We start from the raw sequence: 27,044 nt of genomic DNA on the forward strand, positions 1-27,044 counted from the left end.
ATGTAATGTGAATTTATTTTATTTTGAATGGTATCAGTGTGTTTGGTGTGTTTTACATTTGAATTTGCCGCCAGTTCCACCCCCCTGCGAACGTCACGTCGCAGGAGACGGAAGCCAGGGCACGGAGAGGATCGGGTGGAAGATCTGCCGCCGCATACCGCTGAGATACATCGCTGGATCCCGGTGACAAAGTAAGAAACCTCTTTTACAGGATCCAGCGATGCTTCTATCGGTACCCCGAGTGTGGCTCAGGGTTACAGCTTTTGGCTCTGAAATTTAACCCCGAGCCACGCTCGGGAATACCGCTAAGAAGGTTAATGAAAAAATGCCAAATTTTGGTATTTAGATTGGTATTAAACCCTAAGTCCCGGTTCACACTTGTGCGATGCGGGAAGGCTGCGAATTCGCAGCCTGTTCCCGCATCGCAAACGCACATCTGGCAGTTCACACTGCCATATGCGATATGCAGGGGGTGTCAATTAAATGTTAACGACACCCCCAGTTTGATCGCATTTTCGCTGATGCGGCTGGAAAAAAGGGTCATGTGCGTGTTTGGTGCGGATACAGTGCGAATTTAGCCATACAAAGTGTATGGCTGAATTCGCATCCGCACAGCTAATCGCATGTAATGAAGGAGCAGTGCGCTCCGAATTACATGCGATCGCCGCACTCGCAAGAGTGTGAACCGGCCCTAAAGCAAATATGTATTACATTGCAGCTAACCAATTCTTAGACTCATTTTCTTTTTAGTCTTTCTTTCTTTTATTTCCACCTGGTGATCTGGCCAATAAGTTGGTTGTTTTTTTTTTAAAAGAACAAGCTCTCTTGCAAATGTAGCGGTTATAGGATTGATACAAACCATTTAACACAGGCAGGGGGTGTTATAAAATGATCAGTTTTTATTTATTTATGTAAACCTTTATCCCAAAAGGGAAAAAAAAAAAATGTTTGCTGTAACTGCTTATAAAGTATTTGCTGGAGCTTGACTTTAATTTGTTAGTGTATTTAAATCTTACAATGCTGCTGTCCAAAGGTGCCCCTGTGCTCCTTCCACCAGAGTGGAGGTGAAAACAGAGGGAAAAAAGACTAAAAAGAGAAAACTAATACTGCCACCACACCTAATAATTGGTATGCTTCAATGTATTATATTTTTGGCTTTGGGTTTGATAGTTCTTTCATTTAAAGGCCTTTTCACAAAGTGGAACTTGCCAGAAAACTAAAATTCCCCTCTGCAGATACACATTTAAAAGAAATCCAGAATTTGCTGAAACACTTAACCTATATTGATCCTTCATGCAAAAAGACATCACAAATAGTGCGGGGTACAGTAAAAGTTGGCTCGCTTCGTGCTGTGGCTAGCGCTTACCTTGGTATAAGGTTATAAGTAAGCGCTAGCCACAGCACAAAACGCGTCAACTTTTACTGTACCCCGCACTGCTTGTGATGTCTTTTGCATGAAGGATCAATAAGGCCCCTTTCACACACGGTAGTCCGTCAGCGAACTCCGTTTTTCTCAGCGGGGGATCAATCCGCCGATCCCCCTGCTGAGCAGGCAGTTGGCAGCTCTGTTTCTGCTCTTTTTTAGAAATGTGTCATTCGAGAAAAAGATTTCCATTCTGCTCCTTTAAATTTTCTCACCACTTTGGCCAAAAAACGATTGTCCCCACTAATGGGTAATAAATCAAACAAATGTTCTTAAAATTAAAAACTTTAACCGCTTGCCGACCGCTCGCCGCATATATACTGAGGCAGGCTGGCTCGGCTGAGCGAATCTACGTATGGGTACGTCATGCTGAGGGCTAGCACGTGCCACTGGCGGTGCACTCCTTCCCCCATTAGGTAGCGGGGATGCTACCTGTTGTTCTATCTGAAATGATCACAGAACGCCTGTGATCCTTTCTATATAGGATCACAGGTATCTATGATCATTTCACAAGTCCCTACCCCCACAGTTAGAAAACACTCCCCCTAGGCTCACAATTAACCCTTTGATCACCCCTAGGTTAACCCCTTCCCTGCCATTGTCATTATTACAGTAACAGTGCATATTTTTAGCACTGATTACTGTGGCAATGTCACTGGTCCCCTCAAAAGTGTCAAAAATATGTCAGGTAGGGGTCTGATCTGTCTGCCACAATCTTGCAGTCCCGCTAAAAATCGCAGATTGCATTACCAGTAAAAAATAAATAAATAAATAAAAATGACAGAAATCTTTCCCCTTTTGCGCACACCAATCAAAATACGCTTATTATGATTTTTTTTGTTACCAAAGATATGAAGCAGAATACAAATTGGCCTAAAAGGATGAAAAATTTTGATTTTTACATTTTTTGGGGGGGGGGGGGGATGTTATATAGCAGAATGTGAAAAATATAGTTTTTTTTTTGTTCAGAATTGTCACTCTTTTTTTGTTTATAGCGCAAAAAAAAATAACAGATTGCACAGGTGATCAAATACCACCAAAAGAAAGCTCTAATTGTGGGGAAAGGGGACGTCAATTGTATTTGGGTACAGCGCCAGGCGACCGCGCAACTGTCTGTTAAAGTAATGCAGTGCCAAATCGCAAAAAATGGCCTGGTCATTAAGGGGGAAAATCCTTTCCGGTCCAGAAGCGGTTAAAAGAAATTCCACTAGTTCATAGCCAACCTTACACAACCTTACACAGAGGGGTCCTTACCTCCTTTTTAAATCACAAACATGTTATACTTACCTGCTCTGTGCAACGTTATTGTACAGAATGGCCCCAAGCCTCCTCTTCTCAGGTTCCCTGCTGGTGCCCCTGGCTCCTCTTTTGCGGGCTTGATCCCAAACCATCAAACCATGCTGCTTGCATCCATAGACACAGATAGTGCGGTTTGGCTCCCTGCCCTCATCACAGGATTTGACTGACAGCAGCAGGAGTCAATGGCAAAGTAGGTGAGAGTGGTGAGAGAAGACAGAGCTGCTATATAAATAAAAACATTTTTTTTACCTTAATGCAGGGAACGCATTACGGAAAAACATGTTTTGGCTTTAAAAAGCACTTTAAATTCAGACTGTGACCTAATTTTTTTAAAGTCAATTACAGGGTCAAGTTTACATTTAGACATTTTGGGGTTGATTTACTAAAACTGGGGAGTGCAAAGTCTGGTGCAGCTCTGCATAGAAACCAATCAGCTTCCAGGTCTTATTGTCAAATCTTAATTGAACAAGCGGAAGTTAGAAGCTGATTGGCTACCATGTACAGCTGCACCAGACTTGAGTGCTCCAGTTTTAGTAAATCTCCCCAGTAGGCCTGTGCCTATAGGCTACATGTTTAAAGAGGTTGCTTTTTCCTGCCTCAGAAGGGATACTAAATGCACTGGATTAGCATATTAGCCAGGTGTCCAGTATTTTCAAAAGTCTAGTTGCATCTTCCATACTTCCTCAGTACAGGTTTCCATTAGGCACTGCTAGCTATGGTGACCAGGCGCAATATTGCCTGCCAAATAGTGGACTTTTTGTCTGTTTGTCTGTTTGTCTGTCTATCATTTTGGAACAAAGCCCCCTTGGCAGCCATGGGACACATGAAGGAAAAGGCTATAATTTCCAGCATAATGACTGATAGAGGTAAAATGATCTACAAATTAATCCCGTTAAGTGCTGCATCCCATTGAGACACACAAGAGCATGATGTGCAAAAGCTTTTGGCAAATCATAAATCTAATTAACAGATTACTGTACCCGCAGCTGTGACAATATTGTCATCTTACCATAAATACCACTAATTTTCACTAAACAAAAACATCCTTAGGTGTCGGCATGATAAATTAGGACCCATTTAAACACAAATAACTAATTTACTGAAGAAGGAATCGCTTTGAATGGTGAAAGCCATTCCGAGAGGTCAAAAAATATTTAAATTTGAGTAACAACGCAAACCATCAGTAAATTTACAAAATATCAGGTCATGTCCATTTGAAAGCTCTTTTTTTAAAGCTGAATACCAGGCACAATATGAATTTAAATATATTCCCCGTGAGTCAAAAAGCACGGCACAACAATATCAATTTAAATATATTCCTCGAGAGCCACAAAGGACATAAAACACTTTGTGTGCACAAAATTCATTTGAAAACCCAGATATTACCATGTGAAAGTAGAAGTGACATCATCACTGTGCTATACATAGCCTGTGCAGAGAGCAGGGCTGTAGGAGGGACCCAACAGGTCCACCCATTACAGGGTGCGGTGAGACAAGACCGGTCACCCTACATAGGAGAAGCAAAGCTCTGCTCCTCTACCATAGAGACAGTGCAGAACAAGGCATAGTTCTCGTCCATTTGAATGAGTTTTAATGAATACATACATTTTTGATACCTGTCTGGAGTTCAGCCCTAACAGGCTTTAACAAATATTACTCATTATTTATTTTCTACTGTATAGCTATCCATATAAAATCTGATTATTGCTGATCATGCATCCAGTGTTATCAGTGATTTTGTGCATGTGCTTTTCTTAAAGCGGAGTTCCACCTAAAACAAAAAAAAAATACATAAAAATTCCCCCGGGACAGTCAGGGCTAGTGCATTTCATAATGGATAGCCCCTGAACTGTCCCAGGTTGCACTTACCTTTTAGAAGAAATACTTACCTTGAAAATGTCTTCTCCAGCGCTGCCATCTCAGGTGTGGGCAGCTGAAGCCAGCGCGATCCTCTTCTGCGTCCTCTTCCGTCCTCTTCGGTCCCACGATGCACTGCACCGGCCCCGCCGTCACTTCCGGGGCTGCAGCGTCATTCCTGCACAGCTTCTGGGCATGGCCAGAAGCTGTTTAGCAAGGTATGACGCGCCTGCACCGGAACTGACGCCGGGGCCGGTGCAGGTGCATTGATTCCTGGGAGCGATGGCGTTCAGCTCCCAGGAATCATTGCAAAGCGGAAGTGACGACGGGCCGTAGCCGCAGAGGGAGGAAGAGGAAGTAAGGCAAGTATATTTTCTTCAAAAACAAGGTAAGTAAAAAAAAAGTTGCAATTATCCATTTGTTTTTCAGGTGACCCGGAGCAAGAAGATGGACCAATGCTAAATTTTAGGGTGGAACTCCACTTTAAGCAGAAGACATTGGGGCTGATTTACTAAAACTGAAGAGTGCAAAATCTGGTGCAGCTCTGCATAGAAACCAGGGACATTCAGTCAGGGGAGGCAGGCGAGGCAGAGCCTCACCTGCCATAAACATAAAAAAAAAAAATAATCGAGCTTCGAGGGTCATAGCTCGGCAACCTGAGGTCACAGAGACCCCAAATTTGTGGGGGAGCTACATACAGCTGGCACATGCTGTTAAATATAAGCTGGCACACGCTGTTTGCAGCAGACTGAGAGGATGAGCTCACAGTGCCTCTGACTTCTAGTCATAGGAACTGAGCTCAATGTACAGCTTGGAGCCTTGGACCAATGGTAAAGCACCATTGGTCCAAGCTGTCCAATAAAAATTCTGCAGTGGAGGCTCTCCTCTCACTGCAGTGTCATAAAAGGGGGCATGTGTCTAAAAGACAAATGCTCTCTTCCAGCCTAGCCCTTTTATCTGTATGGATTTATGGGTATAAGGTAATGCTGTAAAGTTACTTTTTTAATCAAGCAAAATAATATATTATGATATATGTTATAATATAATAATGTATTATTTATCTATTTACTGAAAAATTACTGGTTTGAAGTTATAACGTCAAACTTCAGTAATTTGTCAGTTAAGCCACCTGCTTGAGTAGAGTTTTTAAGAATATAGTAAATTACCTTAAAAAAATATATAATAATTATTTGTATATTGCTTACCTATGGTAATTAACCACTTGCCACCCAGAAACCAATCAGCTTCCAGGTTTTTTTGACAAAGTTTAACTGCAGTCCAACTTAGGTTAGCAGCTGATGGCTACCATACACAGTTGCACCAGATGTTGCACTATCCAGTTTTAGTAAATAAACCCCAGTGGGTGATCCTGCCGGCCCCCTTTCCTGAATCATACTGACTTCGCTATGCAAGGAAGGAGATTTGTGTTGGCATGGTCGGTTACAGCAGTCCCACCATCTGCCTCCTAGGAGTCCAAGCTAAAAGTGAGAGTGATGTTACCAGGTGTAATGTGCTGCTATCACAGGATCTGAGTTACAGGGATATTTCCAGGGACACTGTGGACCTAAAGTTATTTAAAGACTTTGACATGAAGAAGCAAAGCCCGGCCTTTATCTAGATGGCTGCCTTCACATAGGACACCATGCAGAACATGTTGGCTGACTGCTGGTTCCTGTTGCATCCACCCCTCCTAGACGTTCTCTTGGCTTATGTGCTGGATTGGCTAGTTTGACCACCTATCAATTAGTGGTCATAGTTTTCTGGTAAGGAGACTACCTTATACTACGTAGAGTGTGAAGCCATTTTCTTGCCATCTAGCCACCCTCTCTTACTGTATGGGGTTCTTCTGGGGATACTGGTGCCACCTTCTTGCTACTGGAATGCTTTTTGGGAACTACTTTTTCAGTTCTCTATGGACTTTTTTGTATGATCTGCATGTATTAATATACAGATATTGATTATGCACATCCATTTCACTGGGTTTACTATCTATGGTTTGCGCTGCACAGTTTGTTTATACTTTGTTAAATGGAGCTTGTATCTTTATTCCAAGTGCTAGCTGCTTACAGTGCAGTGTTTTTTTCGGTTTTATTTTCAGCTACTGAATTACACTGACTAAGGTCACAGTATCTGTTCTATCTCATAGTGACCGTCAATGTTCAGACTACTCCCACTAACTGTCATACTGAGTGATGTTACTCTTTATATTATGCTACCAACTGTCACACATAATAATATCTCACAACTGTTACAACTACTGTCATTTTGTATAATCCATCATCAAGTAGAAGCATCCCTCAATAGACAAAGGAAATCAGGCACTATTCATACAAGAGATACCACTAGGAGCACTGTATGTTCCTATGAGAATAACATATTTTTAAATCCACCAAAACTATAAAGAACCATCTACTTCAGATTAATTTTCAACCCATTTAAGGCTCTACTGTATTTTTAACAAAGTTCTAAGAAAACTTTACAGAGGCATCTCAAACATTTTGAGGTCTCCATTGAATGCATTTTTCATATTGTAAATTGTGAGAGTTATGGAAAAGGGAAAGGAAATTTGACACAACTTACATAGTCTTCTATAATTTCCTTGATACCAGCCACAGTAAGAATGAAGATTAAGGGCACCAAAGTTGTGTATCGTCCTGTTGGAGACACATCTGGAATTTGCTAAAAAGAAAAAAAAAATCCTTTAGACATCAATTATCAGGAATAAAACTCAAAAACTACTTTAGAGCCACTTAGGAGCTATAGTGGAAGCCAGAACCTTTGCTTTAAACATAAAGTGAAATTGAGCAGGAGTCAGATCTATGCTGCTGTCCAAAACCCCAGCAGAGAGATCCTGAACCCTTTAACCTGTGAAGAATCCAGTGTTTTTGTTGTTCTAGTGATTTCTTCATAGGATTATTTGAAGAATGCATTCCAGAGGGTATAACCAGGTAGTTTATCGAACAGAAGAAACCAAAGCTGAGACAGACGGACATGTAGGCACATGGCGGCGGTTCCCCATCCGGAGTGGACATCATGGCGGTATAAGACAGAGCTGATATAAGGACATTGATACACCAACATCTGCTGGTATATTTAGCTGGCCTCCTTTTTTCCATCAACTGTATGGAGATATGCCTTCATAGTGCTATGTTTGGTGGCCCCCAGGCTTTACTAACCCTGGGCTAATCTCTTCCCTTTTTATATCGAGCTCTATACCTATCCATGAATGTCCCTTCGTTATTCACTACCATGCCTTTGCGGTGACGTTTGTCCTGCAGAATAAATATACAGAATTATCCATTCTGATTACAAACAGGCTCCAGACGAAGCTTCTTTATGAGGCGAAACATGTAGAGCAATTTGAGCAATCAAACTACTAATTTTTGTCACCATTCTTTAAGTATTATATAAATGTACATATAGTCGCAAATTGTGACCAATAGCATTCTATTATGCATGATTATATCGAGTAGAACTGCTGCATGTTACTCACTTTGACTGTTTTTAGCCTATTATGGTTTCAGTCAATTTTAATTAGCATTTTCATGTCTTGTTTGTGTTTATGTGTTTTTTCTTTAGTATTATGTTTATGTCATGGAATTTGAATAAAATTATTACTTTTTTAAGAATTTATGTGCCGGAAAATCCTTCCTTCCCAACCTTCCAATAATTTTCTATGTAGGCACAGTGACCGGGCTGTCACAAGGTGCAGAAATGAAAGCCGCTTTCCAACAACCCTGGGACAACTACTCTTTGGTCAATGGAAATCTAGGAAGAATTGGCATGGGAATGTTGAAACTTTGTTATAGCAGTGTGATTTAGTCATAATAAGCATATAAAGCAGAGAATTTCATTATCATTATGATAAACAAAGTTTGTTCTCATCTGGGAACGACGATAATTTTCAAGGCCCCTGTCACCCATGCCGACCGGCTGTAGTTTGTCCACCCCTGGCCAGCAGGGGGAGGTTGGGGGGAGCTGGGGCAGAAGAGTCTCCAGTGGGACATGGAACCGGCCTCTGCTCAGACACAGTTTAACCCATCCATGCTGGGGGGGGGGGGAGGCCTGTGCTTTGTCCTTGTCTTCAAACCGCACTAAGTAGGTCAGCGGCAGGGACTTTTTGCTTCTCTTCACCAGGAATCCTTTAGGCATGTCTGTGGCAGAAGAGGTGCAGCCTTTTTACAGGGCATCAGAGTGGGCTAGAGGGTAATTTCCCCCCCTGCCCTCCGGCCCAGTCCTCCCCTGTATATGAGTAATGGACACATACCTCATTGTGAGCATCTTTAGATTAGATCTTGCTAGATTATGGAGTAAACAGGGCAGCACACGCAAACTCTGGTGATTATCTGACCTTACAATCCTATTCAGGTACAACTTGCAAGTGGTAAATTTGCAAAGTGGGGGCAAGATGATGAAAAAGTAGGTAATCAGTATCATGGGGTTTATTTACCAAAGTGCAAAATCAGGCTCACTTCTGTACAGAAACCAATCAGCTTCAAGGTTTTATTGCCAAAGCTTAATTGAACAAGCTGAGGTTAGAAGCTGATTGGTTTCTATGCAGAAGTGAGCCTGGTTTTGCACTTTCCAGCTTTAGAAAATAAACCCCACTGTCTATCAAAGTGAAAGAATATCTATAACCAGGGCTGGGGGCAAGAGGGAATTTTCTGGTCTGTTAGTAATAAGATTTGTAGAGCTGATGGCATAGAAGGTGATGCTTTACTATTCTGACATCAATCAGGGTGGAGCTATTCTACTCACGGTGAAATACTATTCTTTAGCCCACAGAAATGTGTCTCTAGCTTGAAAGGTCTACAGCATTGCATCACATTCTGGTATGCATTTTTGGAATACTGATTGTTTTATATGCAAATGCTGGAGCCTTGAAATATTTGATAAAACTTTTGGAAAAGAAAAGACTACAGCATAGTTGGTTGTGATTTCCCTTAATTCACAGGTTCCCAGTTGTCCTCTATCTAAAGCCATAATCTTTAGTTTATGTTTTGGATACAGTAGGGTTAGAACCTGTAGGGTTGTCATTCAAAAAATGTCCTTAATTTTTTTTTGCTGTGTGGGTCCCAGGGTTGATGCTTTGTTAGTCAAGAGTTGGGGACCATATTGAGGGGCCTTGACAAGCCACTGTGACCTCCACATAGATTTGCAAACATATGCTACTAACACATCTGCTTTAAGTGCATAGTGTAAGGAGTTCTGATAATTTCTTTAGTTTGGATTTATATGGTGCCACCATCGGCCGGGCACCCCGTTACACTGCCTTTGGGTGGTAGTGAGGGACAAGGTGCTGAATATACACTATATTGTCAAAAATATTGGGACGCCTGCCTTTACACGCTTATGAACTTTCACGGCATCTCAGTCTCAGTTCGTAGGGTTCAATATTGAGTTGGCCCACCCTTTGCCGCTATAACAGCTTCAACTCTTCTGGGAAGGCTGTCCACAAGGTTTAGGAGTCTGTTTACTTGTGAGGTCAGGCACTGATGTTGGACGAGAAGATGTCCTATCGGGTTGAGACCAGGACTCTGTGCAGGCCAGTCAAGTTCCTTCACCCCAAACTCACTCATCCATGTCTTTATGGACCTTGCTTTGTGCACTGATCCAAATCATTTGGTGGAGGGGATTATGGTGTGGGGTTGATTTTTACAGGTTAAGCTTGGTCCCTTAGTTCCAGTAAGGAAAACTTTTAAGGCGTCAGCATACCAAGACATTTTTGACAATTTCATGCTCCCAACTTTGTGGGAACATTTTGGGGATGGCCCCCTTCTATTCCAGCATGACTGCACACCAGTGCACAAAGCGAGGCCCATAAAGACATGGATGAGTGAGTTTGGGGTGGAGGAACTTGACTCGCCTGCACAGAGTCCTGACCTCAACCCGATAGAACACTTTTGGGATGAATTAGAGCGGAGACTGCGAACCAGGCCTTCTCATCCAACATCAGTGCCGAAGCACATAGGTGTCATCTCACCAGTGTGCTGCTTCTCCTTTAACTGTCTAGTCACAGGCTGGGAGATGGGAAGAGACGTGGAAGGCTTACTGAGTTGTAGGTCTCCTCTCCTGTGTGGTATGACAGAACAGTGTAGATCTCAAGACTGGATGGACAGAAATACATTTGGCAGATAAAACAGATACTTTATATATATTTAATTTGTGTATCTGGATAGCTGTCTGGAATTCAGTTTAGATATTTCCCAACAGTTAAATTCTGTTTTAGATTTAACCGGATTTACCAGCAATGTACATAGAAGTGTTGCTGCTGTACTAAACATATTAACCACTTCCTGACCACCTGCCGCCTTCTTACTGCGGCAGGGTGGCTCTCCTGTGCAAACCGACGTAGGTCTACGTCGGTCACGCACGGGATGCTAGGGGGCAGCGGGGATCCCGATGCATGGGTCAGTCGGCTCCGATTGCCGCCTGACACCCGCGATCGTTACCCGCTGAGAGAAAAGGACGGTCGACTGTTGTAAACACAGCCGACCGTCCTTCTTCCTGCAATGACCATAGAGCCCATGTGATCCTTTTATATAGGATCACATGTCTCTATGGTCATTTCACAAACCACGCCCCCCCCACAGTTAGAATCACTCCCCTAGGCTCACATTTAACCCATTGATCACTAACAGGGTTAACCCCTTCCCTGCCAGTGTCATTATTACAGTAACAGTGAATATTTTTAGCACTGATTACTGTAGTAATGTCACTGGTACCCCCGAAAGTGTCAAAAATGTCAGTTAGGGGTCCAATCTGTCCTCCGCAATGCCGCAGTCCCGCAAAAAATCACAGATCGCCACCATTACTAGTAAAAAAAACAATAAAAATTATATAAATCTTTCCCATAGTTAGTAGACGCAATAACTTTTGCGCAAACCAATCAAAATACGCTTATTGCGATTTTTTTTTTTACCAAAAATATGTAGCAGAAAACAAATTGGCCTAAAATGTTAAAAAATTTAGATTTTTTTATTTTGTTTTGAGAATGTCATATAGCAGAATGTGAAACATTTTTTTTTTTTTTTTTTTAAATTGTCGCTATTTTTTGTTTATAGCGCAAAAAAATAAAAATCGCACAGGTGATCAAATACCAACAAAAGAAATCTCTATTTGTGGGAAAAAAAGGATGTCGATTTTTTTTGGGTACAGCGTCGCACAACCGAGCAATTGCCCGTTAAAATAACGCAGTGCCGAATCGCAAAATAGCGCCTGGTCATTAAGGGGACAAATCCTTCCGGTCTTAAAGTGGTTAAATTAGGAAGCTTTCGCACACAATGCTGTTAGTAACTTCTGTAAATCTGACAGCCTAAATCTATAACAAAATCTAGCAGTATTTGACAAGTTTCATTTTGGCCACAGACAGGCAGATTCCCCACCCAACACTATACCCATCTGAACTGCCTACAAGTTCAGACTTTCTTTCTGACTATGCCAACCAATGAATATGGCCCACAATTGCGCATTTTGGGCTGTGTATGGCCATTGTAAACTGAAAACAAAATTGATCTGAATGAGAGATTTTACCTGTAATAAGGCAATGAAGAGGAAGAAAGCATTGGCAGCTTTTCTGATCTGCTCGTAGAGGAAACGAGGTAGGAACGTCACCACGCTGTACTTGGCTGTGCTGTAGGAAGACAGACAATGCTTAATTTGCTTTTCTACAACCAAAACAAAACATCAGCTTCATTATACATTTATGTCTGTACCTATTACACATTCGTTTACTCAATGCCTTTTCAACATCTTGATAATTAAAAAGTAAAGGTGCCAATTCCTGCCTCTCTCAACATCCCCAAAGCTTCCACAAGTACATTTCTATGTCATCTGTCAAAGAATACTATTCATACAATCCATACAACCTAAGCAGCCCATGGACATGTCAGACATCCAATCTGACTGTTTTCAGTGAGATATTAATGTCTATGGGGCCAAGCAGATACCTGCCATCCTATACCCTCAGACCCTACCTGGTTGGTAAGAGCATGAGCTAGTGCTTAAAGCTGAACTCCAGCCTTAACTTCCATTTCAAAATGTTGTACAAGCTCATCTCCTGTACTAAAACTGCTAACTCTGATTTCATTGCACACAGTAAACTTCTCACAGAGTGCATTAGAAGCTGCAGCAAATCAGATGGAGCCTGCCCCATTTCCCAGCTGGAGTAAGTCCATCATCTAGTCCTTTCCTTGCCAGCCTTACTGTCCCTGGCCTGCCCCTTTTATTCATTGGATTATAAAGTTCCTTCAATCAGGGAGACTCCACATCACATTGGGATGTTACACAGATTTCTGTTTTCAGAAAGTAGGCAACTGTAGAAGCCCACTGGATGTAATGCGTATAGGAGGCAGAGCCACATGCCAATGATGTCATCACACTGCCATTCCAGGACTCCTGAGCAGTGGGAGACTGGTATATGCAGACCGATTGTACACTGATTGTTCCTTATGTTTTTTAAACAATAAATACAGTGAGCACTATTATAGGTGCATCTCAAAAAAATTAAATATACTGTATTTTCTGGCGTATAAGACTACTTTTGAACCCCCAAAAATGGGGGGTCGTCTTATACGCCGAGTATAATATCTCCAAGGTAACCTAAGTATAAGTATTACCGGTAGATGAAAATTAGGGGGGTCGTTTTATACGCCGGAAAATACGGGTAATCAAAAATAATTTTTTTCAGTAATTAATTTCAAGTGAAACCCATATATTATATAGATTCATTACACACATAGTAATATATTTCAAGCATTTCTTTGTTTTAATTTTGATGATTATGGCTTACAGCTAGTGAAAATTACTTAAGACCAATAAAAAAGGATGTTTAATACAGAAATGTTGGCTTACTGAAAAGTATGTCAATGCACAGTATAGTATGCAAATACTTGGTTGGGGCTCCTTTTGCATGAATTATTGCATCACTGTGGCTTCGCATGGAGGCGATCAGCCTATGGTACTGCTGAGGTGTTATGAAAGCCCAGGTTGCTTTGATAGCGGCCTTCAGCTCATCTGCATTGTTTGGTCTGGTGTCTCATCTTCCTCTTGACAAAACCTCACAAATTCTCTATGGGTTTAGGTCAGGAGAGTTTGCTGGCCAATCAAACACAGTGATGCCATGATCATTAAACCAAGTATTGGTACTTTTAGCAGTGTGGGCAGATGTCAAGTCCTGATGGAAAATAAAATTAGCATCTCCATAAAGTTGGTCAGCATGAAAGCATAAAGTGCTCTAGAATTTCCTGGTAGAAGGCTGCGATGACTTTGGACTTGATAAAACGCAGTGGACCAACACCAGCAGATGACATGGCTTCCCAAATCATCACTGACTGTGGAAACTTCACACTGGACCTCATGCAACTTGGATTTTGTGCCTCTGCACTGCTCCTCCAGACTCTGGGACCTTGATTTCCAAATGAAATGCAAAATTTACTTTCATCCGAAAATAAGACTTTAGACCACTGAGCAACAGTCCACTCCTTAGCCTAGGTAAGACACTTCTGACGTTGTCTCTGGTTCAGGAGAGGCTTGACAAAAGGAATGTGACAATTGAAGCCCCTGTCCTGGATATGTCTGTGTGTGGTTACTCTTCAAGCATTGATACCAGCCGTAGTCCACTCTTTGTGAATCTCCACCAAATTCTTGAATGGCCTTTGCTTCACAATCCTTGCAAGGCTATGGTTATCCCTGTTGCTTGTGCACCATTTTCTACCACACCTTTTCCTTCCACTCAACTTTCCATTAATATGCTTGGATATAGCACTTTGTGAACAGCCAGCTTCTCAAGCAGTGACCTTTTGTGACTTACTGTCCTTGTGGAGGGTGTCAGTGACTGTCTTCTGGACAATTGTCAAGTCAGCAGTCTTCCCCCTGAATGTGTAACATACTGAACCAAACTGAGAGACCATTCAAAGGCTCAGGAAATCTTTAAGGATGTTTTGAGTTAATTAGCTGATTAGAGTGTGACACCATGAGTCTACAATATTTAACTTTTTCACAATATTCACAATATTCTAATTTTCGGAATTTTGGGTTTTCACTAGCTGTAAACAATAATCATCGAAATTAAAAGAAAGAAATACAGGTGGTCCCCAGGTTACAAACAAGATAGGGACTGTAGGTTTGTTCTTAAGTCGAATTTGTGTGTTAGGTCCGGTTCACACTTATGCGATGCGGGAAGGCTACAAATCCGCAGCCTGTTCCCGCATCGCACACGCACCCCCGGCAGTTCACACTGCCATATGCGATACGCTGGGGGTGTCAATGTAATCTTAACGACACCCCCAGTTTGATCGCATATCGCAGTGCGATCTTTACAGTTCGCACAGGATCGGATCGCACAAGTGTGAACCGCTGTGCGATCCGATTCTGATGCGGCTTCAAAAAAGGGTCCTGTGCGAGTTTGCTGCGGGTGCGAATTTAGCCATACAAAGTGTATGGCTAAACTCGCAACGCACAGCCGATCGCATGTAATGAAGGAGCAGTGCGCTCCGACATTACATGCGAACCCCGCACTCGCAGAAGTGTGAACCGGGGCTTAGTCGGAACAGGTACATTTTTTAAGTGTAGCCCCAGCCAAAAGAATAATGTTTTAGGCTCCGTTCACATGTAGGCGTTTTTGGGGAGTTTTTCTGCTCTAGGATCAGCTCTCAAAACGCCCAACAAGACAAATCCTATTCATTTCAATGGCCCCTGTTCACATCTGGGCGTTTTGACACCCAACGCTCAAAAAAGTACATGAGCTCCTTTTTGGGCAGATTACAGGCGTTTTCCATTGGTATCTATTCAATCAAAAAACGCCTGCACAAAAAACGCCTGTAAATCGCGGTAAAAAACGTGCGAAAACGCTACGCTCAGGTGTGAATGTAGCCTTAAGGTTTTTAGATAGCATAGGGAAGGGTATTTTTTTGTTTAATAATTCTTTATTAAGAATTTTTTTCTGTACCAGAACAAGTGCATGTACATAACTACACAGTGAATACAACAAACAATGCATTAACATAGACAATCAACGTAATGTGTCTTTGGCACAAATGGATACAGTCATTCCGGTATGGTTATCAGACCCCCTAGAAGGGGGGGGGGGGGGTTGAGAAGATAGGGAAAAGGGGGGGGGGAACAGGTAATTGGAGGAGAGGGGGGGGAGAGGGGGGATGGGGGGAGAGGGAGGTGGAAGGAGGGGTTGTGGTGAGGTGGAGGAAATGGGAGAGGGGGGGGAGAGGGAGGGGGGGTGAAGGAAGGATTAAGGGGGGGGGGTAAATGGAAAAGGATAGGTAGACGAGGGGGAAGGAAGGGGATGGAGGGGGGGGTAAGGGGGGGGGAGGTGGGTGGTTGGCCAGTCAACAGGAAATAGAGTATTACATTTCACAACCTGTTAAGTACCAATGTTATCAGTGTCATTAAACAATCAATGTGATGTACCTCGTTCTACCTATGGGTTGTCTACTACATCAGGAGATTTATTCAGTAATGTGGCATATTCAGCCGAGTGTGTAAATAGCAACCAGCAAGCCCAGATGGAGTTAGCTTTGGACGAAAGATTGCGTAAAGAGTACGATGTATCTTCCATGCGGTAGATAAAGTCAACTGCCATCAGCCATTGGCAAATCGTAGGAGCTCTGGGTTGGGCCCAAAGTTTTGGGATTAGAGATTTGGCGGCATTGAGAAGGTGGGGAGTTATAGAGTTCCTGTAGCTATAGGCAGGTTCCTTGGTGGAATTAAATAGTACCACCCAGGGGTCAGCAGGGACTGGGGAACCTTGAATTTTCTGTATCAACTTGAGTATTGTACCCCAGTACTGTTTGATGACTGGGCAATGCCACCAGATATGAGCATGCGTTCCTTTACCCCCACATCCCCTCCAACAACGATCGGAGGAGTCAGGGAAGATATTTTTCAGCCTGGCAGGAGTCAGGTGCCATCGGGTAATAAATTTATAGTTCATCTCTGCCGTACGAGCAGAAACCGAGGTCTTGTGTGTCAGAGTTAGGATAGTCGTTTTCTGTTCATCCGAAAGTGTGCTCTCCAACTCCCTTTCCCAAGCCGTGAAAAAGCGTAAATCAGTGGAAGTATGCAATTCCAAGAGGGCCTTGTAAAAGGATGATAATGGTTTATCCGGCGGAGGAGAGCGGGCCAAAATTTTTTCAACAGGCGTGAGGTCCTCTAGAGTACGTATTGGGGTTGGCAAGGATTTCACGAAGTGTAGCAGTTGTGAGTACCGCCAAGAGTCCATGAACGTAGGGGGGGAATTGACAGCTAAGTCATTCAAAGGGAGGATTCCAGAGGTGGTCAACACTTGGTGTAGAAGAGGTTCTGAGTTTTTCATCCAAGATCCAAAAAGGGGATCTAAATTGCCCGGGGGGAAATAGGAATGGCCCAGTAGGGGCATGATGGGGGAGTTGTAAGGCCAATGGTGTTTTTTGCAGAGGTAGTCCCACATTTGGAGCGTGACCCCTGTCAGGGGGGATTTGCATAGTCTAAGAGACCTGTATTGGGGTGGGATCCAGAGCTGAGCATAGGGATCTGCACCGCATAAATCTCTCTCTAGGCCTACCCAAAGCTTATCGGTTGCACGATATTTCCAGTCATATATCCTTTGCAAGGTTGCCGCTTGATGATACAATTGTATGTTAGGTAGCGCCAAACCCCCTGTGTCCTTAGATTGATATAGCAACGATCTAGCAAGGCGGGGATGTGTATTATTCCATACGTATTTACCAATAAGATTATTCAATGCCCTAAAAAAGCTTGGCGGGACTCTACACAGGAGCATCTGGAACAAGAAAAGCACCCTGGGCAAAATGTTCATCTTGATAACATTGATGCGCCCTATCTAGGAGGTAGCAAGCCAGCGCCAGGAATGAAGGTCACTTCTAATGGCGTTCAGGAGCGGGATGTGAGAAGACATCGGAAAGCGAGGGAGACAGGTGTATTCCAAGATATTTGAGGGATTGTTTTTGCCAGGTGAAGGGAAAGGAGGATTTGAGAGCGGGCACTGTCCGGGGGGGGGGGGACTGATATATTTAAGATTTCAGATTTGGACATGTTTATTTTAAAGTTAGATAAAGTCTGAAAAAGGGAGAATTCTTTCATAAGGTTGGGTAACGTAATGGTAGGTTGTTGAATGTAGAACAGAATGTCGTCAGCGTAAGCCGCGTATTTATGTTCCACCTCAGCCACCTTGATTCCATGTATGTTTGGATTATTCCGGATGGTGGAAAGGAAAGGTTCTAGGGAGATTGCAAAAAGGAGAGGGGATGTCCATAGGGCCTACCTTACCCCACATCGCATGCATAGGATACATGCCTCTCACTCCCCGGAGTGTTGGCGTTGTGGTCACGCCCCGGGCGATTTTATACACATCTTTTGGCAGTGTCCTGAACTTCTTCCGTACTGGTCCAGGGTGTTTGAGGTGTCCTCTGCTGTCCTGCAGGTCCCGTTGGCCCCGTCCCCCAGACTGGGTCTTCTGGGTCTCCTGGATGACATCGTTCCACGGGTTGCAGATCGTACTCTGCTAGGTCTTTTACTTTTCTACGCTAGGAAGAATATTGCCCTCCGCTGGAAACAGCGATCCTCCCCCACAATTCCTCAGTGGAGGACTCTGGTGGACGCCGCCATCCCGCTGTACCGTGATACCTACTGCCATAGACGCTGCCCTAAGAAATATGATAGGGTTTGGACGCGCTGGCTCGAGGAGTCATCCCCCGCGCTGCTGCTCTAGGGGCCCGTGGGCCCCACACTCACGGTCTCTCTGAACGGTCGCCCTGGCGTGGCTGGTGCTGTTGGGCGATTTTTCATTCTCTTGTATATGCTCACTGAAGTGCATTGGAGGTACTGCTGTTTGACGTTTGATATATCATGCTTCACCGTGCAGGTTTGCTGTATTAGTCCTGCCTGAGGCGGGCAGCACACCAGTACTTGTTATCCCTACTTGCCTCCTTGCTATGTATTCCCGCACCAAAGTTTGTTATGTTATTGTTTGTTGTGTTTTTTCTGTGTAAAACCCAATAAAAAGATTTTCAAAAAAAAAAAAGGAGAGGGGATAGTGGACAACCCTGTCGCGTGCCGTTATAGAGCGTAAAGGGTTCACTAAGGGTGCCATTCACTCTAATCTGAGCCGTGGGGAAGTTATAGAGCGCAAATATCATGTTGAGAATACGGGGCCCCACCCCCAGGGAAACCAGCGTCTCTCGAAGGAACCCCCAGTCCACCCTGTCAAACGCTTTTTCAGCGTCCGTGAAAAGCAGGAGGGTGGGCTGGGAGCTCCCCCGAACATGTGCGATCAGTGAGAGTGTACACGACGCATTATCCCGCGCCTCCCGGCCTGGGATAAAACCAGTTTGGTCCTTAGACACCCACTTGGGGATTAGTGGGAGCAACCTATTAGCTAAGGCCTTCGCATACAATTTAGCGTCTATGTTTAAGAGGGAGATAGGTCGGAAGTTGCTACACATAGAGGGGTCTTTACCCGGCTTAGGTATCACAGTGATGTGAGCGTGCAATGTTTCAGGTCGAGCGGGTTTGCCACCAGGGAATGTGTTAGCATAAGCGGTTAGTCTAGGTAGGAGGATGTCCGAGAATGTGCGATAATATGTGCATGAGAAGCCATCGGGACCGGGAGCTTTACCTGTGGCCATGGATTTAAGTGCATGCTTAAGCTCATCAGTGGTAAAGTCAGCCTCAAGTGGTTTGAGCCGGGCACGGGGGAGATGGGGGAGGTTAGCGTTGGCCAAGTATGAAGTGATGAGGTCTGTTTTAGGTTCCACATCCGCCTGCCCCCTGCGACACCTGATAGAGCTGCTGCTAGAACTTTCGAAACTCACCAGCTATGGCCGTAGTTTTGTAATTCAGGGAGGCGTCTGCACCTTTAATCTTTGCAATGTAAGCGGCAGATTTCTGTAAGCGCAGTGATCTAGCTAACACTCTACTAGATTTGTTTCCCCATTCATAGTGTTTATGGGAAATCATGCGAAACGTTTTGACAGAGGCATGAAGCTTATGTGAGCATTCTAGTGATTTAATGGTCGAAAGTAACTCAGACTGTTCCTGGATACGTTCCCTTTTTCGTCTGGAGCCCAAAGAGATGAGCTTTCCTCTGATGTGTGCCTTGTGCGACTCCCAGAGAACCCCTGGGTCAACACTGGGAGATTGATTGTCAGCAAAGAACAGTCTGAGTTCCTCCGAGATATGGTTTTTATCTATATCTTGGGAGATGAGGTTATCGTTGAGTTTCCAGTGTGTAGATTTAAGGGGGAGCGTGGGGGAGGAAATGGTAACACAAATGGGAGCGTGGTCTGAGAATGTAGATGTGGCTATTGTGGCTGATTGGAGTAGGTGTAGATGGTGGTGATCAAGGAAGACCTAGTCAATCCTCGCATATGAGTTGTGCAGAGCCGAAAAGTGGGAGTAGTCTTTCTCAGAGGGGTGGGTGATACGCCAAGTGTCTAGTAGCTGGGCTTCATGCAATTTTTTGCGGAGCCTTGCCAAAGACTTATGGGGTATAGAGGAACGCCCTACGGACGTGTCAAGAGCCGGCTCTATAGGGACATTGAAATCCCCGGCAGTAATAACCGTACCTTGTGCAAAAGATTGTAATTTGTCTAGTGTGGAGTTCAGGAAAGAGACCTGATTGTGATTAGGAGCGTAAATGTTGGCCAGAGTGCAAAGATCATTGCCCAGGGTGCCTCTCAGAAACAAATACCTCCCATGCAGGTCCGCTTCCATGGTCTGTAACGTGAATGGGGTGTCCCTATGGAAACCAATGGCGACTCCCTTTGCTTTCCTAACGTCTGAGACGCTATAATACCATTGAGGGTAATCAATTGAGTTTATACGAGTGGAAGTGTGCATGGAGATGTGGGTCTCCTGTAGAAAAACCACATCTCCGCGCAATCGTTTTAATTCTCGATATAGTGAGTGGCGTCTACCCGCCGTCTGGAGGCCTCTCACATTATAAGATACAAGGTTAATAGTCGCCATGGATTCCCAGAACGGGCAGCAGTGAGCATAATATATAGACATTACCAACCGGAGGGGGGGGGGGGAAGAAGTAGGGGGTGTAGAAAAAGAGGGAGAAGAGACAGAGAAATGTAAAAACAGAAAAGCGGTAACCAGAGTGAGGATATCGAACAAGTACATCCTCACAATTAGCAGACTCAACACCGCCCGATCACCGTGATCAACGGCATCAGTGAGCGGGCAGCGCATGTCAGTGGGGTCTACCCGCCGCTCAGAGCCCGACCGTCGGCGATCCGCAATAGGCGCAGACAAGAGGGGGTGAGCGCCGAATGTATCCCCAATAGAACATGTGCCCCCTACAACCCGAGGCACAGGTTCTCTAGGCATAGGGTGGCGCGGGGAAGAGAGGGCGGAGCTCCACCGGAGGCCAAGCACTCTCGTAAAATGTGCTCCAGCAAATGATGCCGAGAAAACATAATTTGTGCAGGCTAGTCTCAGCTTAATTGCCTAATAAAATATAGTCCAGAGAGTGTTAGAACTCAAATTTCAAAATCAGTAAGAGTCAAGGTTGTCGAACGAGCACAAACCTGTAAACTAGTTTAAACGCTAAGACATGTAAAAATGCAAAAATCAGTCACCCAGGACCACCGCCACATACCACCAGTCACGGTATGGACGGCAGCCTCCTGCGGACCGAAAGAAAAATAATAAACGTAAGTTCTCGAGCAGGACCCGGAATATAGAATACATGAAAAATCAGCCATCTAGGGATTTGTAGCAGGAAATTAAAGGCATAAGTTTTCGCGGGCCCCACATAGTGGATGCAACAAACAAAAAACAGTTAGCAACCGATCTGTAGAAAAAATGTGAACAGTCCAACCATAAAAATAAAAATAAAACCGAAGGATCGGAGAGCAGACATAGTGTCAGCAAAGTGAGAGAAACCCAAAAGTGAACAACTTAGCTCATTTAGGTGGTGAGACGTTGGAGGATAGCCTGTGTTTCTTCGGAGCTCTTTGCCAATGAGATTCCATCGTGGGCTCTAATATTGGAAGTTCATCATGCCATCCGGGTAATTCTGGTGCTACGATGTTTATATCCATGCAAAATTTTTCCAGGTCCTCAGGGAATCGCAAGGTAGTGGTGCGGCCATCCCTGGAAGCCACCAGGCACGAGGGGAATCCCCATCGGTACGGAATGTTCGCCTGTCTGAGCTTCTCAGTCAGGGGTTTAAAGGCCCGACGCCTATCCAGAGTCTCCCTGGCCAGATCGGGGTAGAGGGCCAGGGTGACCCCATCAAACTCCAAAGACTGTGCTTCCCTCGCCCGCTTCATGATAAGTTCCTTCTCCCCATAGTAGTGGACGCGGCAGATGACATCCCGTGGGGTTTCAATCGCCATGTTGCGAGGGCGCAGGGCTCGGTGCACTCGGTCCAGCATCAATGGATGGTCCACCGGATTACCCAGGAGCTTATTAAATATGCCTCTTATGGTGGGCGCCAGGTCGTCATCTTTGGTGGCTTCAGGGAGACCTCGCACGCGGATGTTATTGCGGCGATTTCGGTTCTCCTGGTCTTCGATCTTGTAAAGGGCCATTCTGTGGGCAATCGCTAACCGTTTTTGATTAGTCTGCAAGTCCCGTATCGCTGCCGAGAGTGTGTCCAGCCGATGTTCGTTGTCTTCAACTCTTGTAAGTACTTGCGAGAGGTCCGAGCGGACCGCTGAGACTTCTTTACGGATCGTGCGCTCCAAACTATAGAGTAGGGAGGCTAAATCCGGCTCGGTGAGGTGGTATGCCCGTCAGTGTCACAGGACGAAGCCGGGGAGCTGTGGCGGGAAGAAGGCCTCAAGCTGGAGGCGTGGTCTCCACTGCGCTGTGAGCGGCTTGGGCCCCCGGCATCCATGGAGTCGTCTGGTTCCGGGGCCAAAGAGCGCTTAATGGAGCTTGTGACCGAACCTTTAGTGGGCTGGATACGTCCCGTTCGCCTTCCCATACTCGGTGGATGAGGGAGCAGGCCGTGAGTTGGAGCAAAATAACACTTTTTGCAGGGCCGCCGGCGGAGCTCAGTTCTCACACGTCCTCACAGTTCCATGCGGAAGTCACGCCCCCCCCATAGGGAAGGGTATAAACCCCTGTACCATTTGTTTTGCTGTCTGTACCCCTGTTCAGAAGATTTTACCTCACTTTCTGTCCCTATGACAACTGAATTTTGAAAATTTTGGGTTGTTGTTGAAACAAGGATTGCTGATAAAGCTTCAGTGGAGACCCCTTTTTCCCATAATAACTCTTTCAGGAGTGAATTTCCATTCCTAGGGGTAGATTTCCTCTGTTGTCTCTCTCCGTTTGTAAGTAGGAGTCTTTTGTAAGTCAGATGTTTGTAACCCGGGGACCGCCTGTACTTGAAATAGATCTCTCTGTGTGTAATGAATCTATGTAATATAGGAGTTTCACTTTTTTTTAAATGAATTACTGAAATAAATAACTTTTTGATGATTTTGGTATACATATAATGGTCTATTTGAGCCACATATGAGGGCAAGCTTAGAAAATTTAGTAGACTGATGCTATGCATGTTTACCATCCTGGCTGGGGAGCATTAAGAGCTATTTGACCTCACTTTATAACAAGAGGTCAAATGTGGAGGTGAGATTGCAAATATCACTTGGTTTTATATCCATAAAGAAGATTTGGAAGTGATCACGATTTCTTGCTTTGATGTTCATAGTCAATACTGAACTATTGACTTCTGGTATTTATTTTGTAATATGTATTTAATGTGTTAAATGCACTATTTGTTGTACATGTACATTTAAGTGTAGCGCTACACTTGACCTGCTGATGATTCACCTTCTAAATATACTTCAGACACTGCATACTGTATTTTTTATGAGTACTTAAAGTAAAATTAAAGTCTATTTTTAAAAAAAACAACAAACATGTTATACTTACCCCGTGACACATAGGGGGTTATTTAGTAAAAGGTTCAATTGCCAAAGCTTAAGGCTACATTCACACCTGAGCGTAGCGTTTTTCGCGCGTTTTTTTACCGCGATTTTACCGCGATTTTTGCGGCGTTTTTTACCGCGATTTTACCGCGATTTTTACCGCGATTTTTGTGCAGGCGTTTTTAGATTGAATAGAGATCAATGGAAAACGCCTGTAATCTGCCCAAAAAGAAGCTCATGTACTTTTTTGAGCGTTGGGCGTTTTGTATACAGCGTCAAAACGCTCAGATGTGAACAGGGGCCATTGAAATGAATAGGATTTGTCTTGTTGGGCGTTTTGAGAGCTGATCCTAGAGCAGAAAAACGCCCCAAAAACGCCCCAAAACGCCTAGATGTGAACGGAGCCTAAGTGAACAAGCTGAAGTTAGAAGATAATTGGTTACTATGCACAGCTGCACCAGATTCTGAGTGCACTAGTATTCGTTTATCTCCCCCACAATTTGTTTGACGCTCAGGCCATTTTTGTGGTGTACCCTCTAATGACTATAGAACATTGTAGCTGCCGCTTATTTATCATCAATAGGTGTATTCTGCATCAAAAGAAAAACAATGTTCTATCAATCATCCTTTGTTGACTTTCCACAAATGAGCGCATACTGATGCCCAAAAATAAGACTAAAAAAAATTACAAAGTTTTTTATTGTATTCATTTACCTACTTTGTTTTAAATGGAACCAGTCAAGATATCAATATTGAATCTAATGATCTAGCGTTTAGTTGCTTTCTGCATCTTTGATATTCTAATTTTTACTTCACTGCCTAGTGCACATGTGTCAAACACAAGGCCCCTGGGCCAAATCCGGAACTCCAGGTCCTTTCATGTGGCCCTCACCCCTCTCCTGCAGCTGCAGCCCTCCCGTCATCTCCACCACCCCCTGTCTCAGCAGTCGGCAACAGAGAGGAGGACAGATGTCCTCCTTCAGATCCTGCGCCTCTCCGTGCAGCTGCAGCACCCCCTCGTCTCCAACCCCTGGTCTCAGCATTTAGAAGACTCCAGCCCTCCTCTGGTCCCCCTCCAGACCCCGCACTTTCTGCTTCCCAGCTCTGCCCTCACTGTGATGTAAGGAAGGGTGAGGGACCCTTGATTGTTTTATAAGTGCGTACATATTTATGAAATTAGGTTTAATAAACTGCCAGATTACATTAATAATTTTATTTGGTTTAATACATGTCTTGCTTATGTTTTTAAAGTGCCTGCTTATGTTTTTTACAGGTGCACCTCCCCCACACCTTGAACAAGTTGTTTTGTTCCTCAAACCATTTTTTAATTAATAAAACCAGGCCACCTTCTTTCATTCCACTTTCAGGTGAACTTTCAGGTGTAATGAGATAATTAACCCCCTCCTGCTTGACTTACTGTGATATGACATACTCCCAGGATCGTGCCTCGCGCACTCATCGGGCCGCTCGCCAGCGCGATCTGGTCCTGGCTGTGTCCACCCGACACAGGCGATGACAGTTCAGTGTACCGGCCCACTGCTAGTACCATATGATCTCTGTGGCCAATCACAACAGATCACATGACAATTGTACACAATGAAAGGCTTTCATTCATGCCTTTTATTGTGTACTACTGTGATGAGCTCTGTGATTGGTCACAGTGATCACATGGTACAGACAGGGCCAATCATCTGTACCATGTGATTAGCTGTGGCCAATCAAACCTAATCACAATAGTAAACACTGAATGAAAAGTTTTCATTCTGAAAAAATGGTTGCTTATAAATGTAAAATTCACAGTTATGAGCAATCAGTGTGTAAAAAAAAAAATCCTCATCACTTCCCCAGAGTAGTCGTGTTACTATGGGAACACTGTATTGCTGTGATTACTGTGCGTGAAACAAAAAATTGTAAAAACTGAAAAAAAGTAATAAAAAAAACAATGTTTAAAAAAATAAAAAAAACATTATTACTTTTTTTTTTTTCACATACTGTCACCAGTCAGTGTCCCTGATCACTGCCACACCAGTGATATAATGATGCTGAACTGCACTGGTTACGGTATGTAAAGATTTTTAAAAAATTGTGAAAAACTTCAAAAAATTTGCCATGCCTCTTACAAAATACCCTGGATTGTCTACTTTCAAAAAGGGGTCTTTGGGGGATATTTGAGACGAGAGAAAGGATTTATCAGGATTTATCAATTTTCTGATATATACCATAATTTGTAGACTCTATAACTTTCCTACAGACTAAATAATATACCCTGATTTGGGTTATTTTCACCCAGGGAATGTAGCAGAATACATTATGGCCCAAAGTTATGAAGAAAGGTTGTTTATTTGCAAAATGTTATAACAAAAACGAAGAAGTGTTTTTTTTTTTTCTTTTTGGCGTTATTTTAATTTATTTACCAAAAAATAAACCCAGCAGTAATTAAATACCACTAAGGCTGCATTTTTTACTGCAATTTTTGCCGCAATTTTTACAGTGATTTTCAGGCATTTTTTTCAGGTGTTTTTGGAGGAAGGCATTAACATCTATCAAAAACGCTGGTAATCAGCCCAAAAAGAAGCTCATGTATTTTTTTCAGCTACAGGCGTTTTGCTTCAGGCGTTAAAACGCTCAGATGTGAACAGGGGCCATTTAAATGAATGGGGTTTTACTTGTTGGGCGTTTTGGAACGTTTTTTTTTTTGCGTTTTTGGAGCTGAAAAACGCTCAAAAACGCCCAGGTGTGAATGGAGCCTAAGGAAAGCTCTATTTGTGTGAAAAAAGATGATACAAATTTTATATAGGTATAGTTAAGCACAACCACGCAATTGTCATTCAAAGTGTGACAGCGCTGAAATCTGAAACTTGGCCTGGGCTGGAAGGGGGTAAAAGTGTCTAATATTGAATGATATTCATTTGTTCACCTGTTAGTGGTCATAATGTTATCACTGAACGGTGTGCGTATGTAACACACACAAACATATACATACACTATATATACCTATAAGGTTACACTAATATATGTTCAGCGGAACAAAGACTCTGTATTTACTATATTTAAAGTGTTTAAACTATATATATCCAAGACTAGACCACTTCTATTTAGCATTCTATATTACAGAAAACAGATACAGATTTGCTTTAAGAGTATCTTGAGGCATTTGTAATGAGTTGAAAATCTCCCAGACTATTATGGATCGGCCGCTGTTTTTCACACCCTGTGTAGACGGATTCAACTTGACCTCGGACCTTTAATAATTAAACAAGAAGAATGGTTTCTTTTATGGGAGATAATACAATGCTAGCAGATGGAATTTCCTTGTGTGAAGAATGGAGTGCATGGCAATCTTTTGTGCAGTATGTCTGATATTCCCGGAATTAAAGCACGTCAGTCTCTTGGTGCCCTAGCAATATCCCTTCATGGAGTATCAACTTTCACTTGGCAATGACCGTTACAATTACATTTTATCTGTTTATAAGGAGATCTTTCCAGTTTCATGGGTATTAACATGATATAAAGTCATTCCTTATGCAGTCCTGAGACTAAAGCCTCAGGATCACACATTA

The 27,044-nt window shown here is 43.5% G+C and overlaps 1 protein-coding gene across 1 annotated transcript in view; it reads right to left on the minus strand.

The window, feature by feature from the left end:
- ATP8A2 (ATPase phospholipid transporting 8A2) overlaps positions 1 to 27,044 on the minus strand; it is a 979,867-nt gene that overhangs the window by 773,668 nt on the left and 179,155 nt on the right. The window contains exons 3-4 of the mRNA XM_082246766.1: positions 12,113 to 12,212; positions 7,160 to 7,258 (exon numbers count right to left, since the gene is read on the minus strand). Coding sequence (XP_082102892.1) covers positions 7,160 to 7,258; positions 12,113 to 12,212 — 199 coding nt within the window. The remainder of the gene's footprint in view (positions 1 to 7,159; positions 7,259 to 12,112; positions 12,213 to 27,044) is intronic.

This window comes from Pelophylax lessonae, assembly GCF_965119305.1.
Source record: "Pelophylax lessonae genome assembly, chromosome: 2".
NCBI lineage: Eukaryota > Metazoa > Chordata > Amphibia > Anura > Ranidae > Pelophylax > Pelophylax lessonae.